The 16,286-nt window shown below is 38.4% G+C and overlaps 1 protein-coding gene across 4 annotated transcripts in view; it reads right to left on the reverse strand.

The window, feature by feature from the left end:
* Positions 1-6,765: 6,765 nt before the first annotated feature.
* LOC138702638 (protein-cysteine N-palmitoyltransferase Rasp-like) overlaps positions 6,766-16,286 on the reverse strand; it is a 43,991-nt gene continuing 34,470 nt past the window's right edge. For all 4 annotated transcript variants that reach the window (XM_069829964.1, XM_069829963.1, XM_069829961.1 and 1 more), the window contains exon 9: positions 6,766-15,241. In XM_069829964.1, coding sequence (XP_069686065.1) covers positions 15,135-15,241 — 107 coding nt within the window. In that variant the 3' untranslated portion in view covers positions 6,766-15,134. The remainder of the gene's footprint in view (positions 15,242-16,286) is intronic.

Below are 16,286 nucleotides of genomic sequence, written 5' to 3' on the forward strand. Positions count from 1 at the left end.
AGAGTTGCCATACCTACTGATTTAGCAGAAAATTTCCTGTTTTTCCATTGAATCTACTGCCCTACTGATTTTTTTGTCAAAAGTCGGAATTTCTGCTGCTTTTTTGCATGCTGCAATTGTCAAAGGTTCTATGCCCGGATATTCAATTTGTTACTTTAGTATACATATATTATGTCACCATGTCTTATTTCTGCATCTTATCCACAAGTCAAACAAAGTTTCTATTTGTCACTCTGCTCATAGCGCGTCGCCACAACAAGGAGCAAGGTGTCGCCTCTTGCCTGGAGTCCAGGCAACAGCTTCCGCCCTGCAGACTAAACAGTATTGTGGCGAAGGCATATATCAGCAGCACACTGTGCAGATAAAGGCCATACTGTTTTATACACATGACTCAGAGTTACGTGTCTCTCTAATCTACTCGATAGTCTAAACTTAATTTCACAGAATGATAGTTGTTCATAGAGAACGAATGTTTGATGCCTTACCACGAAAGGATGCACACCCCCTCCCCCACACTCAGTAATATAATCTTCATGCAACGGAAGTATGTGATAAGCTATTCAATATTGTTTTGGGGACCTGGGGAACAGACGAAGAAAACTTATTCTGGTTATTCAGTAGTGAAGTTTGTTTCTCAATGTGTGCACGTGAAACAGTGAGAGTGCATTGTAGGTACTGGTATTTTTGTGTTACATATTCTTGCACAGCGATCTTTTAAAATGAGTGAAAGTGTCCGAGCAAGAAAGAAAAGTAAAGACTCCCAGAATTACAAGTCGGAGTGGGAAAATCATGAACAGTTTATAGGGTGGTTATGCAAAAGCAGGAAAAGGGATAATTTTGCGTACAGTACTGTAAAGTCTGTGATTTTCATATATCTATAGGAGCAAGTGGGAAATAAGGTTTGGAAAGACATGCAGAAACACTAAAACATTTGAAAAGTTCGAAAACACTTGTAGGACAAAAAACTCTATCAAGTTTTACGAGTGCGACTACAAAAATAGACACTCAGGTGAGAGAAGCAGAAGTGAGACTATCAGGTTTTGTACCAGAACATAATCTGTCTTTCAATGTTATGGAACATTTGCCAGCACTAATTAAATCTATTTGTCCAGATTCTGGAATTGCCAAAAAGATAACTTGTGGGCGTACAAAAAATTACAGCAATCGTCCAAAATGTAACGGGAGTGGAAAGCAAAGAAAGACTGCACAAAATTCTGAGGGAAAAACAATTTTCTATCATTGTCAATGAACCTACAGACAAAAGTTCTACGAAACATTTGTGTATTGTTGCACGCGTTGATAATGGGGAAGGTATTACTGATGCTTTTTTCGATCTTATTCCAATAAGTGAGGGAACAGCGGGGCATTTATATGAACATGTAAAAACTTCGTTTGTCACATCCCATATAAAGACAACTTCATTGGCTTGCTGCAGATAATGCAAGTGTTATGATGGGGAAAAGGCATTCTCTTTGCACTATGCTGAAAGCAGATGTTTCCAACTTATTTATTATGAATTGTATTTGTCATTCTTTTAATCTTTGCTCCTCGTACGCTTGCACCAAACTTCCACGCCCTCCTGAAGATTTGGCACCTGATGTGTATAATTTTTTGCATGCGAGTGCAAAACGTATTGAACTATTCAAAAAGTTTCAAAGTTTCGTGCAGGTCAAACCACATAAACTGTTGCATCCCAGCCAAACACGTTGGTTGTCCCTACAAAGTGTACTTTCCCGACTTCTAGAGCACTATGATGCACTGAAACTCTTTTTCATTCATTCAGCTGCAGAGGATAGATTGTTAGCTTCAGAATCTATTCTAGAAAAACTAAACAATCCATTCAATAAACTTTATTTGGAATTCCTTGAATTTGTGCTATACCAATTTTCAATAGATTGAATAGACAAATGCAAAGCGAATATCCTCAAATCCATCAGTTGTGAACTAATGTATGAACTTTTGTCACAACCATTGCAGAATGCTACATAAAACCGGAATATATTGGAAGCAAAGGAATAGAAAATATTGATTATAAATCCCATTAACTTTTTGCCCATTGAAAATATGTATTTTGGTGCGAAAGTTGCCATTTCCTTGCGTACCAGAAATCTGCAAGAGCAAGGCATAAAATTATTCAAACTAAGGTGTATAGGATTCTACATAGAGTCACTTCGTCAAATATTTGATCGATTTCCATTCTCAGATCCAGTAATGAAGGATTTACAAATTCTGGATCCCTTAGTATTTAAAGACTCCGCCATTCAATCTGTAGCACCACTTGCAGCTTCATTCCGTAACATTATTGAGGAGACGAAAATTCAGGAACTCGATACTGAATGGAGGTTGTTGTGCAACACAGACATTGCTACGGGCAGTGACGGTGCCGTTCAAGACTTCTGGATGAATGTGAGAAAAAGAAAATACGCCGACAACAGTCCTGTGTTTCCATTACTATCAAAATTTGTGTGGTCCTTGTTGAGTCTTCTCCATTCAAGTGCGGCCATGTAACGAGTGTTCTCGTCAGTTAACTTGGTGAAGACCAAAACAAGAAACAGACTTGGAACTAAAACAATCTGTGGTTTACTGCACACAAGAAGACTTTTATCAGGATCTCAGTGTTACTCATTTCCAATAAACACTTCACTAACGCAGAGAGTGACGGACAACATGAGCGAAAATGAGGAAAACTGAAGAAATAAAAGCTGTGCTAATAGTTTCTGAAGATAGGATGCAGGGTGAGTAAGTCTATTGTTATAACTTATAGCCCTAAAGTTGCAGTAAAGCACACAATCACATGTTAATCAAAGTGACTGTCACTTGTCACTATCATATTGCCATACTGTCTTTTTTGGACAGAAGTCTGTTATAATCGCAGCTAATGCAGTACTGTCTTTAATATAATCTTTAAAATAAATCTCGTTCTGTCGAAAATCATTTATGAATAGTGTATACAAAAAATTCCAGATTAATACATTTTAATGCGGAACTTTGTCAACAAGACACTACTGTGGAAAAACAAAATTGCATTGCGCGTCTAGTCATCTCTTTAGTTACATACGTTGAGTAGAGATCACAGTAGTTACATTTAGCAAAACTGTTCATTTCATTGGTTAAGGATGTGTTATTTAGTAATACAACAGTATTATCTTTCTTACAGTAGGCCTACACTGTAATTAATATGATAATACAAAGAGGAAATTCATGTTTAATTAATCTACTGTAATCTCCAGTTTTTTTTCGATGATTTTCTTCTGATTTTCGTGAGTAGGTCGTGGCAACATCGGCTACTCCCTGTCAGCCCCGGAAGGCTCGGGACTAAATCCCTGTCAGCCCCAGCAGGCTCGTCGCCACCCCACTGGCAGCCACGGCAGGCTCTGGGGCTACTCCCTGTCTGCCCCGGCAGGCTTGGGGCTACTCCCTGTCAGCCCTGGCAGGCTCGGGGCTAATCCCTGTCAGGCTCAGGGCTACTCCCTGTCAGCCCCGGCAAGCTACTCCCTGTCAGCCCCGTCAGACTTGGGGCTAATCCCTGTCAGCCCTGGCAGGCTTGGGGCTACTCCTTGTCAGCCCCGGCAGGTTCAGGGCTACCCCCTGTCAGCCCCGGCAGGCTTGGGGCTAATCCCTGTCAGCTCCGTGAGGCTCAGGGTTACTCGCTGTCAGCCCCAGCAGGCTTGGGGCTACTCCCTGTCAGCCCCAGCAGGCTTGGGGCTAAAAGAATTTCCTGCTCTCCATAACGGCCACACGACCGACCTGTTTGTAGCATCTTCAAATCTATCTTGAAAACAGTATCTGCAATGACTGAAGAGTTTTGTTGTTCCCCCGGTTGACACAGGCCTCTTTCAACACAGTGATTCTACACAAATCGTGGTGGCTTTTAGCTATGTTCTATTCTCTGTTTTAAGTGATATTACAGTTGTAACTTTGGTTTTTAACGTCGTATACCAAGTGTTCACTTTTTATAACATGTTCCATTCGACCTACACGACCTGAAGATGCCAATCAAAATTGGCGAAAACGTTTGTTTTTAAAATCTGTGTAAATGTTATTATAACATGTTTTATTGTGTTTTATGTTAAGTATTGACTGAAAGAACTCATTTTTCATTAACATTGAACTTAACGGAACCAATATGCCTTTGAAATTAATATATAATAGAGTTTTCAGTGTTAAATCACTTATGTGCTTTTAATAAAAATTAAGAAACTCATTTTTTATCTGAAAAATAAAACTATTTTGAAAAATATTTTTAAAAATGAAAAAATTGGAAAGGTGTGAAAATCCTTACATTTTGTGTCATTGTCGAAAAAACCCTCAATCTCTTTTCGACCAAAAAATCCCTACGCCGAGGGATAAATCCCTTAACCTGGCAACACTGTAACACTGTCGCCAACATATCGCTCTGCAATCTCGCTAACTTTTCAACAAAAAGTAGCTTAAATCTCTACAAAGTTTGTTTTAAAAAATCCCCAGAAATGTCGCTAAAAATTAATAATAAGTATCACTATATAAAAATAAGAGAAACATACACATGCGGAGAAAAATATAATTTCGTCGTCACCTTCTGCCGAGTCTGGTTGTATTGTTGATGGCTGTGATGTTGAGATGGAAGGTGTGGGAACAGCTGATTGTGAATACCACAGTCTAGTATATAGTCATGAAGCTTGGGGATGATTTTTTGCATTTCTCGCGATAGTTGCTAGCCGCTTGGAGCGCTGTGACTACTATACTTGTTTTTTTTAAGATGGGACATGACACTTAAGCGGCCGAGGTTGGAACTACAGTACCATGTTGCCAATATAGACTACCATGCTGCCAGCTGATGAAAGCTAGCAATTGATGTTAAAACATTCATTGACAATTGACGCGAAGGTAAGAAAACAATACAAAAATCGACAGAGAATCAAAGACGAAACGTACCAATGCTAACATTGTGTGCACAATAAATGTCTCCAAGAGAGCTATTAAGCACTCGCCACGTGCGAACTGTAAGTTTGGCAACTCAACCATTGTTACCATAGCAACAGGCCTACCAAGCTGTGTGACATTCAGTTGTTTTTCCGATCGCAACGCTCCTGTCATGTCCCATCTTTCAAAAAACCAAGTATATGAACAATAGACTGTGTCACTGCCATCGTGATCTAATCAAGAGGCATATATATATATATATATATATATATATATATATATATATATTATTACTAGTCCTCTTTGCCATAAGGCAGACCATGTGACTCACTTAACCCGATCATGAAAGGCGGCGCTTGAACCATATAAATTAATTGGAATGCATAAACAGTAACATATATTTCTCTAAAATGTAGTGTAATTGCATTAATAAAATTTAAAACAATGATTATGAGGCACTTCAGACATAATTCCTTGCGAGTTAAGGTGTAATATTATTTTTGGTGTGAACATTACGTTGTTCGTATGTGTAATACCTGCTTTTATTTCGATTAAATATTGCGGAATTCTTGTACATTCATTTATGCACGATTCAATAATTTTCAGTTGCACTGCATGAATATTTAGATATATTGAAATTATAGGTTATGTTTACTGTACCAGCTGCCACTTTCTGTCTAATTTTAGTGGTCTCCAATACTTCGTGGCTGTATATAGTAGACTGTGCTGGAAACATGTCGCCATGTTCGTTGTTTTCCAACTAAACCTGCTTTTTCTATACTCTTAAGTTTCTAAGAAACAACAATTAAATATCGAACTTTAGCTGTTTTGCACTTCTGGCTTAATTACCTTATTACGACATTTACTATTGTTAATGCAGGACTTTAGTTGTTTTACACTCATGGTTTAGTCTTTTTTAACCATGAGTGTTGGTAACAGATGAAACAGCAGATGATTTTCCAATTTGAACTGAGAAAAGAGTGAGCTCTGTGTGAACACCAAGCATCACCGTAGCCACCACGGCACCAAGCTTGCTAGTCACCTTGGAATCCATCACGGAAACAAGCACCGTCTGAACCAGGCTATTCATCCACAATACAGTTCACTACTTTAATGACACTTCTGTTTTGATCAATAAAAATACGCTGTTTCCTTTCAAACAAAGCAGTACAAATTAAGAAATGCAGTAATAAATACTGTTTTAGCCCAGGAAGGAGTGCTTAGTAGTGTAGTGGTTAAGGCATTGTCCCGCACAAGGCAAACCTTCTAGCCATACAATGTCCTGGAATTCACTGAGCCTCTAACGAAAATGATCTTTGGGAGTAAAAACAGCCAGCAGATAGGAGTGTCTAACAATGCCTTAATAGCCCACTATTCTGTGGACCTTCAAACGAATATCACTGTCCTGACAGTTCCCAAAAGAAAAACGTCGTGTTTAAATTATTTCAGTCCAAAGGAAATTACAAGTTTAACCCTGCAATGCTCCCCGGGGTGACACGTCACCTCAGATGACTTCATTTTCTTCTGTAGTTTAGTCTAATAATAGCTTGGGCTATTCAACGACAATAAAAGTTTCAATTACCTGTAGTGGAGGGAGGAAAGAAAAGTGATGAGCAGTCCAGGGTTAAAAGTCATTGTATACTTGGTGACAAAACATAAACTGGAAGGAAGGTCATAAATACAGCCATTAAACTACGGTTGAAGGGGGGAGAGTAAAATAAGGGACGAGGCATATGACCAAGGAAAAAATTATCGTGACAGCATTGTATGCAACATATTATAATAATGAATGTCGGTGGCTTCAAAGTAATGTTAAGGAAAGAGTAAATAATTAGGTTTCGACAAGAAATTGCAGAAACATAATACGGTACTTCATGTTTATTAACCACATACAAAGCAACAATATGAGTATCAAAGTCAAGGCACAACTTACACAACAGAGATTCGTACAATTCAATTACCAATATGTGGTATAACAAATAAGTTAAGCTGACAATAGTCATATGTGTAATACAGAGCACTGTTAGAAGTCTGGGACATTGTTAAAGTTTTGTTATTCGAGACAATAAGGTTCTTCGTTATTAAAGCCTGGTTTATTGCAATTATGATTCTGTCAGACTGGTTTTTCTAATACTTTTAGCACTGCTGATATCGATCATTGATAATATGATGATTATGATTGTGGAGGAGGTGGTAATGGTAATGGTAGTGGTGGTGAGGAGGTGGTAGTGATGAGATGACACCATTATTCAAATGACGATAGTACTGGTTTTCCAGATTCAAACCTCAGCAAGTACAAGTGGAATATGTGGTAGACAAAGATGGTGTAACACCAGAATTTTTCGGCAACTTCCATTTCCCCCTCAATGTTCTCAATTCTCCATTATTCATGAAAGAAAGAGACAGCCAAAGTCTCGCTGTCACGTGGATGTGAAAGGATCACAAGGCAATAGAGGGGCTGAGATGGTGGTGGTGGTGGCCCCTGAAGATGAAGAGAAAACAAGGATAAAGAGTTAAGAACGCAGTACTGGGGACAGTTTGAAAACTCACCAAGATTCTCGGAAAAAACTTTTATCTAAACGAAGCTGACATGGCTATAGCAAGAATAAATGCGATAGAGAAAGAAAATTCCATAAAACATAACAAAATCCATGAAATAGACTACATTATGTTTGAAGAACTTCTAAGAATTAACCTGCCTCAATTCAATGTACACTTAGCGGCAAAAAGAATGGGCCGGCCGACAATTTCTAAGTTCCAGAGACATAACATTGCGCATGCTCGTATCGTCAACGCCGTAGTTCACTAGGTAACACATAATTAAACCATTTAAATTTGCTGTATTTCGTTTAAGAGTCTAAAATATGTAATAAAATCGAATTGCGGGTTCATTCTAGATACATCAGGGCCCTTGAAGAGTGAAATAATAATAAAATTGATAAATACAAAATCAACCAGAGCAAATATGAACAGGAAAACCACGTATTATGCCGAACCGATATTAACAGTCACAGTAGCGTAAGTTGTTATGGCATTGGTCTATTGAACAAGTTGGTAGTAGTAGCTCAAGGTTCGAATCTCTCCCAATCTTCTTTTTTTATTACAAATTTGCCATCATATGTGTGTGGCAAAGCTATAATTATGTGGCGATATCTCTTAGAATATGCCCAAACTCTAATAAATAATAAACCTCCCTCTCTCTTTCAAGCAATACTGCTATCTGTTAATGTAACGTTCTGTCTCGTCATTACGCTTGAAGTTGGCACAGAAACAATAACTCATTGCCCTGGTTCGCATAGGTTATTCTGCGTATGCTACTCTCCGACAGAAATGTCATTTTCTCCAACAAGGTAATTGTCTCCAATAGCAACGATAGTACTCCCTAGTTTATTGTATGAATGGCCACCGATACGATGAACGCTTCGTGAGACGAATTATTAACATGTAGGGTTGCGTGAGGGTTGCATGTTGAGGGTGGATGTCATACGATGGGGCAGGACTTCTGGAACACATCCACAGGCGATTTAGGCAGAAGTCTACGAACACATTTTGGCAAATGTAATGATCCCTTCTGCCCAAAAACGATATCCAGAAGGAACACTTTTCTTCCAGCAGGATAATCATCCGATACACACCGCCAACCGGATTCAAAGGTAGTTTACGAGGAGGTGTGATGTCGACCCAGTCGACTGGCCTCCAAATTCACCAGATATGAATCTGATTCAAAATTTGTGGGCTGCAGTCAAAAGGATCCTACGCTCTAATTGAGCAGAACCACCACCCGTTTGGACACCTGAGGAATTGTGGGACAGTTCTAGATGCGTGGGAGGAGATGGCCAAGAATTTAGACCTGTTCCATAATCTTGTGGACTCCCTGCCGCGCAGAATGAGGGCAGTTGTTGACGCAGGTGTTTGTGGACTAGATACTAGTCCCCACCACAGGCCTCGTTTTGTTAATATATTAAAAAATTGTTTTTGTTAATTTAATTATTTATTTGTGTTTGACATGCGTCCGGTTTTTTAGGATGTGAAACAAGTATTTTTGTTTATACAGACCAGGTCTCGCCTATTAATAGCCCACAGGTAATGGGCAATAATATTTTTACAAGGCAGGCATAACGAAGTTTGTTAACAAATGCCATTTAAACTAATAAATTAAGTAAAAGTTAAAATTAAAAAAAAACAATAATTTTACCGTACCTGAAGGCGAACTCACAACCTCTGGTACGGATGTCAGACTTCTTATCACTAAGCCACACACTGTTCGTAAGGTTTACTGCATTATAGACGGACGACTTTCAATGAAGAGACACCACAGCAATGCCTTGCACTGGGTTACGTTTACACGAGTGAACCACGCGATAGAACTTAGCATTTCTATCGACCAAGAGTCGGTCCATTCTTTTTGCCGCTAAGTGTACAAGAGCTAAAAAATAATGAATACAACACTGAGAATAATATCAGAAGTTCTTCTAGAAAAGGAGCAAAATGGTTTCAGGTTTGGCTGTTCAGTAGATATTGGAAATGAGAAAAGAATTAATCTTGAAAGTCACATTGCATTTATAGGCTTCGAGTATTTGGAGTAAAATGATGGTTAACAATGAAATAACAAGGATAAACATGCATATAAACTCCAAAATAATAAACATATAAAAGGGAAAAACAGAAGAAATATGTGTTTGGGAAGGTTGTAGGATGTCTCCAATCCCATTTAATATTAATTATTTAAATATTATCCAAAATGGAAACAGCTAATAATCCAGGAATAAAACAAAATAAAGAAACAAGATTAAACGTTTTATTATATGGTGATGATATGGTTGTACTACAAAAAACCGAAAATTATTTAAATATTTTCTCCATTTTTCAAACCAAGTAGCAAAAAATCATTATTTTAAAATCTCAAAAGCTAAAACTAAAATGAAAGCTTTTCGGGGAAAAATGACAATAAGTAACAAATTTACAATATTGTTGATTGACCTTCGGAACAAGTCTCAAATTTTAAATATCTAGATTGCAAAATTAATACTCATTTTAAAAACTTGAAAGATATAAACATAAAATTATCTTCATTTCAGATCCATAGAAAAACACTAGGACTGTTATCTGGAAGTGGGGCATGGATGACAACAATTAAAACTAAAATCACAGCAAGGTGTTTTCTGAGAAGAACTAAAGGCTGCACAAATTAGAAATTATGAAATACGAAAAAAGTTAGGCCAGTTACACACAATACCGAGAGATGTGTAATATGATCTGGAGAAAGAACTAAGGACGAGATTAGTGAAGTGCTTTGTGTGGAGTGTAGCACTGTATCGGGCAGAAACATGAACATTACGACAAAGTGAAGAGAACCGACTAGAAGCATTTGAAATGTGGATATGGAGAAGGATGGAGCTTGTGAAGGGATAGACAGAATAAGACACGAAGCTGTGTTGGAAAGAGTGGATGAAGAAAGAATGATGCTGAAACTGATCAGAAAGAGGAAAAGGAATTGTCTGGGTCACTGGCTGAGAAGAAACTGCCTACTAAAGGATGAACTGGAAGGAATGGTGAAAGGGAGAAGAGTTCGGGGCAGAAGAAGATATCAGATGATTGACGACATTAAGATATATGGATCATATGAGGAGACAAAGAGGAAGGCAGAAAATAGAAAAGACTGGAGAATGCTGGGTTTGCAGTGAAAGACTTGCCCTTGGACAGAATACTATGAATGAATGAATGAATGACTGTGTAATGTGACATGTGCACCGTCAAATCGAAAGCATTGTTTTAAATGGAACGTCACACACTACAATGACTTTTCTCGCTCACCCCATGCGAGGTAAACACATTTCTCACTCTGCCAGCCCAGCGAATTTTCAAGACACATTCAGCCTCTGCCAACAATTACGATTATACACATAGATCAAGAAAAGATTTTTCACCTGTTTCAAATTCATTATTCGGAAAACATTGCAAAATGTTTTCTAATATGTCAGCGGCTCACTGAAATTGTTCAGTGTCACATTTGTTTGTATGACATACGAGACAATAACTATAAAAATACTAAATTAAAAGAAACAATCTGGATGCAGATATCAATCGATTTAAACATCAGACATTATGTTAGGCTTCTGATTTGCAACATGCAATTGGCTATGAATGAAATTATGACTTTATTACTAGAAAATATAATATGATGATTTCATAATTAGATATTACTGTATGCTAGTCAACACGATAATTTATTAAGGATTTAGTATTCTTCGTTGTACCCGTGATTGAATTACCGGAGTAAATATTGTTCCTGTTCATTAAAATGTGAACATTATTATTCCATTTCGTAATAAAGTAAAATACAATTTGCTGCATGCTGTTTAATACAATGAGGGAATAACGTTGTTTCTCCAAAAAAGTTATACCAAAGAAGACACAATTTTCTTTTGCTTCACTGGCTTATGCGAGATATATATTGTGGTAAAAATGTGGCTTTAGTTTGCAGCCACAAATACTTTCAGGATAAAAATCTTTCGATACTTGTGTATTCCAATGCACTGTTATAGCCCCCCCCCACCTCTTGTTACAAATATAATACTCGATAGGTCCAAGTTGCAGTACTATAGAAACTGGCCATTTCCTTAGTAATTCATCCTGGATCTCTTGCATGATATGTTGATAATTTTTTCAAATATTTTATATAATTGGTGCCATGAAAGAAACTCTATTGCCTCCTATACTATGGCCACGTAGTCATAGTTACTAAAGGCCGTGGGGAAAAAAAAAAAAAAGTGAAAATGCATAGTTCACATTACACATTTCTCACCTCACTCCTGCATTCCACATGATACAGCTTGGTATAGTGTGTAACCAGCCTCACAGGTATTTCATATTAATGATAAAATATAACATTACCATAACTACGTCATGGATAATTAAAAACTACCAAAAGCCATATGTAATTATTAACAAGGGAAAGCAAAATGTGGGACAACTGGAGAGATGTAAGGACATGCTGTGATAACAAAACAGGTAGTCTGCCTATACCATGAAATGTAGAAGAAAAAGAAGTGAATAGAGTACCATCAATCCTGGAACCTATTGGAATCTGTCGTTCTGATGGAAAAAGACCAGATGGATTGACCTTGACACCCTGGTCTCATGGAAAATCTCTGCTATGGGATGCCACTTGTGTCGACACTTTAGCACCATCGCATTTGCCTGTCACCTCCAAAGATGCTGCAACATCCGCAGTGAGCATCAAAAGGAATAAGTATCGGGATCTCCAGGACAGATACTGGTTCTCTGTTTTTGCTGTTGAGACGTTGGGACCTTGGTGCTCAGAGGCTAAAATGCTGGTTTCAGACATTGGGAAAAAGTTGCAAGCACTCAATGGAGATTCCAGGTCGACTGACGTTATTGCTATCCAGCGTGGGAATGCTGCCAGTGTTATGGGGACATTTCCTCAAACACTGGCTTTGGAGGAAATATTTTATTTTTAAAAATTCAAAATATTGGCCTAATACCGGAATCAGCTGCGTTTGTTGACACAACAAGACTTGAAGAGTCTTGAAGGAATTCTGTTGGAAGACGTTCAGGAATCTTTGCCATATTGTAACAAAACCTTCAAGGCTTTGCAGAATGAGATCATTATACATCTGCGACCGATTGACAAGAAGAAGACTGTGTTCTTCACAAACAAGACAGCAGCTCTGCCTGTGGACGATGAGTTCCAGAAACTATGGCGTTCTGTGGCAGTTGAGAGCACGGATAACCTGAAGATAGAGGAATATCTGGAGAAACAGGGAATCCGCTCCATGGAAGATCATGGACCCAAGAAGGCGACACTCCACAAGCGTAAAAAACCGAACCAGCGCAAGAAGCCGCGAGACAACGAGCACTTGGCTGACACCCTGGAAAAGTACGATGACAAGTGAAGATCGGAGAAGTGAGAGTGGGATTGATTATTTCTTGTGACGTTGGTAGAGGAGACTGATGCTGTTGACTGAATACGAAGACGGGTAGACAATGCGTGTGCATTGTGTGCAATTGAAATGATGACGTCAAGTGTGTATGTTATATCATGTAAATTCCAACATGTTAGCAGAAATATTTGAATAGAATACCTATAGAGAACTTGATCTTTGTCCACAACATATTCCACGTGATTGTGGGCCTCTTGTTTTGCATTGCTCGGCAACACACATGAAGTACACAGTGTTTCAAAATGATGTTAACAATTTTGGAAGATTATCATTAAGTTAATAATACAGTAACTTGCTTCATATAATTTAATAAACTCTCAAAGTTTTTACTGGCACACTATAAACACTCGAACTGGGAGCTCATTGTTAAATGGCATACAGGAACACGATAGTCAAATTCTTGCCATACTCTCTCCAACATATCTGCAATTGCAGCAATGATCCGAAGTCTTAGGGTAAAGGTGGCACATAAACTGCATCGTTCATATAATCCCAAAGAAATAAGTCACATGGTGTCAAGTCTGGTGAGCTGGGAGGCCAACAGGCCAGATCTGTGGCGGCAGCAGCATGTCCAATGCAACAATGTGGTAGACGGTCAATTTGGAAACGTCTACGAAATAATAAAGAAGTCAGGAGATGCATTATTGTTACTGAATTTGTTTTCACAAGCTGCAGAATGCAAAACGATTTATGTTGTGGAGTTGCCACTTCCCAACAATGTCTGCCACGGCACCAGAAATAATACGTTTTCCGAAACTTAAAATTTGAAACTTGATTATTAAATGACTTGTACCATGTGAATTTCTCATGAATACTTACTTAATAAGAATCATATGAAAGTGTTACCATTATTTTGAAACATGGTGTATTTGACAATGGAAGTTTCTGTATAATTAGTTGAAAGTCATGTTTCATTTTTACATAGTCTGTCCATATTATATTCTATGATGAATAAAGATGCCAACATGTAGCTCTGCAGCACACATACTACACATCACTTGTCAATGTTAAGTAACTTGATTAGGGAAAAACATAATTTCCAATGGCACTTCCATCGTTGCAATATTTTTGCCATAATCTATGCTGTATGTCACTGCAGACTTGTACAACATAGTAAGGCACAACATGTTTAAGGCAAGACAACTGAGGATGAGCTGTCACTGCAGCACTTAATGTGTCTTTCAAGCTATAAACAATTGGAATATGAAAAAAATCATATTTGTATCATCAATATCCTCTGACACATACACATAGTCCTTGTTGGCCGTAAGTCCAAATTGCCTGAGAATGACAATTTTTTTTTTTTTCAGATGAAAAGTAAAGCTGGGATTTCTGAAAAGAGGAATATAGAATAGGGTCTGGGTTCGATCCCCAGCCAGGTCGTGATGGAATATGTATGGACAAAGCAGAAGTTGCAGATGGTTCTTTCTGGGACGCTCCCATTTCCCTCTATCATTCCACCTTCTCCTCATTTCTTCTTGTGGATGAAGGGTTTCCGATGCTGATTGGAAGGCTTGGGGCTTCAGATCCTGAAGCTTATCAGGTACTTGTCCAGGGTTGGAACCTGGCTCTGTCAGGGTTGAGGCAGGATGATCCACTTGTCAGCATCGGATTCACGAAGCCACTTGTCGGATTTGGTCAATCATCGCATATATAGGACAAAGCAAGCCTAACTGCAATGTCCACTTAGCCCACAGCTGGCTGGTAAGTACTGAACCTCCATGGGTTGCTGGGCTGTACATACATTGCTGACAGCAATTAACTACTGTGGATGATAGGACATCTGCACCAAATTACTTGGGAAATAAAGTAGATATTCATATATATGAGGCCTCGCCATCCTCATTGAATAATCACGACTATTATTTTGTGTTACTAGTCAACATGTATAGTACGTAATAGTTTGAGAAAAATTCGTTCCGGCACTGGGAATCGAACCCGGGACCTCTCAGCTCTGCATGCTGAGCGATCTTTCCAACTGAGCCATGCCAGGACACGAACCACGGTGCCGACCGACGACACAATGAGAACAGTTCAGCCGGCACCGGCATAGCTCAGTTGGAAAGAGTGCTCAGTGCGCAGAGCTGAGAGGTCCCGGGTTCGATTTCGAGTGCAGGAACGAATTTTTCTCAAATTATTAGGTAAAGTAATGAAAGTTGAAAACGACCTAAGTACCTCCCCAGGAATCTCAATTTCATGTTCCAATCATTTATAGCTCATATATTATACTTACCAACAGCTCTGTATGCTACGTCCTAACACAGGGACTCACACTTCTTTCTTCTCTTTTCTTAGTTCCCAATTCTTAACCTCAATGGACACTTGAGAGCAACAGTAACAGAAGAAAAACAGAATGCTATTTTGCTCCAGGGATCCTGAAAAATAAATAAAAATTTAAAGTGTCTATTAGATGAATAACTCTGCTCGACTGTGAGGTCTGAAAAGGAGGAGCCTCCAGATATTTGGAACTTTTCCATTGGATAGTACGGAAGATCCTTACATGGAGATGAAAGTCCTGGAGCTTAGAAAAACCCAGAACTGGAACCTCTATGAAAGGTAACGGGGTACCACAATAAGCCTTGAGGCTGACGTGAGAGACTCAATAAGCTCTTAAACAACCACCACCATAACTGTCTTGTTGATGGCTAACATGGTGCTCTTAGCTTGCTATTAAACACAACGCTGTCATTACACACACACCACTGCTAACACTGTACATGCGATTGGAAGTGTGAGTGAGTCAGTTCAAACACTTGCAGTTCCTTTGAAAGGAATTTCTAGGAGCCATATTTTAATGGATATGAATGGTGTGTCAATCCAAATAAGTAAGGTATGCACATGTTCTCACTATCTCATTAAAAAATTCCAACATCTTCATTTGACATAACGAGCTGTCATCACCAATGCAGCATTGCAGAGAACTTGGCTGCTCTCTCACGGGATACTGCTGGACCCCGGACTAGGAAAAATGTGTTGCATATACCATGCAATGGCACTGCAATTATTTTTTTATATTTAATTCTAGTTAAGTCTGAAGTATGTGGTAAATCTTTAGTAATAAATGGAGAGTTACATTTAACAAAATATTCCACACATCAATAATGAACTTTATACTAAGCACTAGAAACAAAGTGCACTCATTAATTTAAGTATACAAATATAGCAGATCTAAATATAGTCGGGGTCAGTTATTTCATACCCTAAGGGTGAAACTTAACCATTTTTCCCCCATTACTACATATGCTAGTGGATTGTGGTGATTTTCTAGTTTGCAGGTTGAATTTTCTTTTGCCAACTTCGTTTCGAATTTCGATACTGACAAATACTACAAATGGTAGTGATTTTGTAACTGGTATGTTGGCAGCTGAGACAAATATCAACAATATTTGTCTGTACTGGAGTTCCATGAAATTAAAATTG

The sequence above is a fragment of the Periplaneta americana genome, chromosome 7 (assembly GCF_040183065.1).
Source record: "Periplaneta americana isolate PAMFEO1 chromosome 7, P.americana_PAMFEO1_priV1, whole genome shotgun sequence".
Lineage (NCBI taxonomy): Eukaryota > Metazoa > Arthropoda > Insecta > Blattodea > Blattidae > Periplaneta > Periplaneta americana.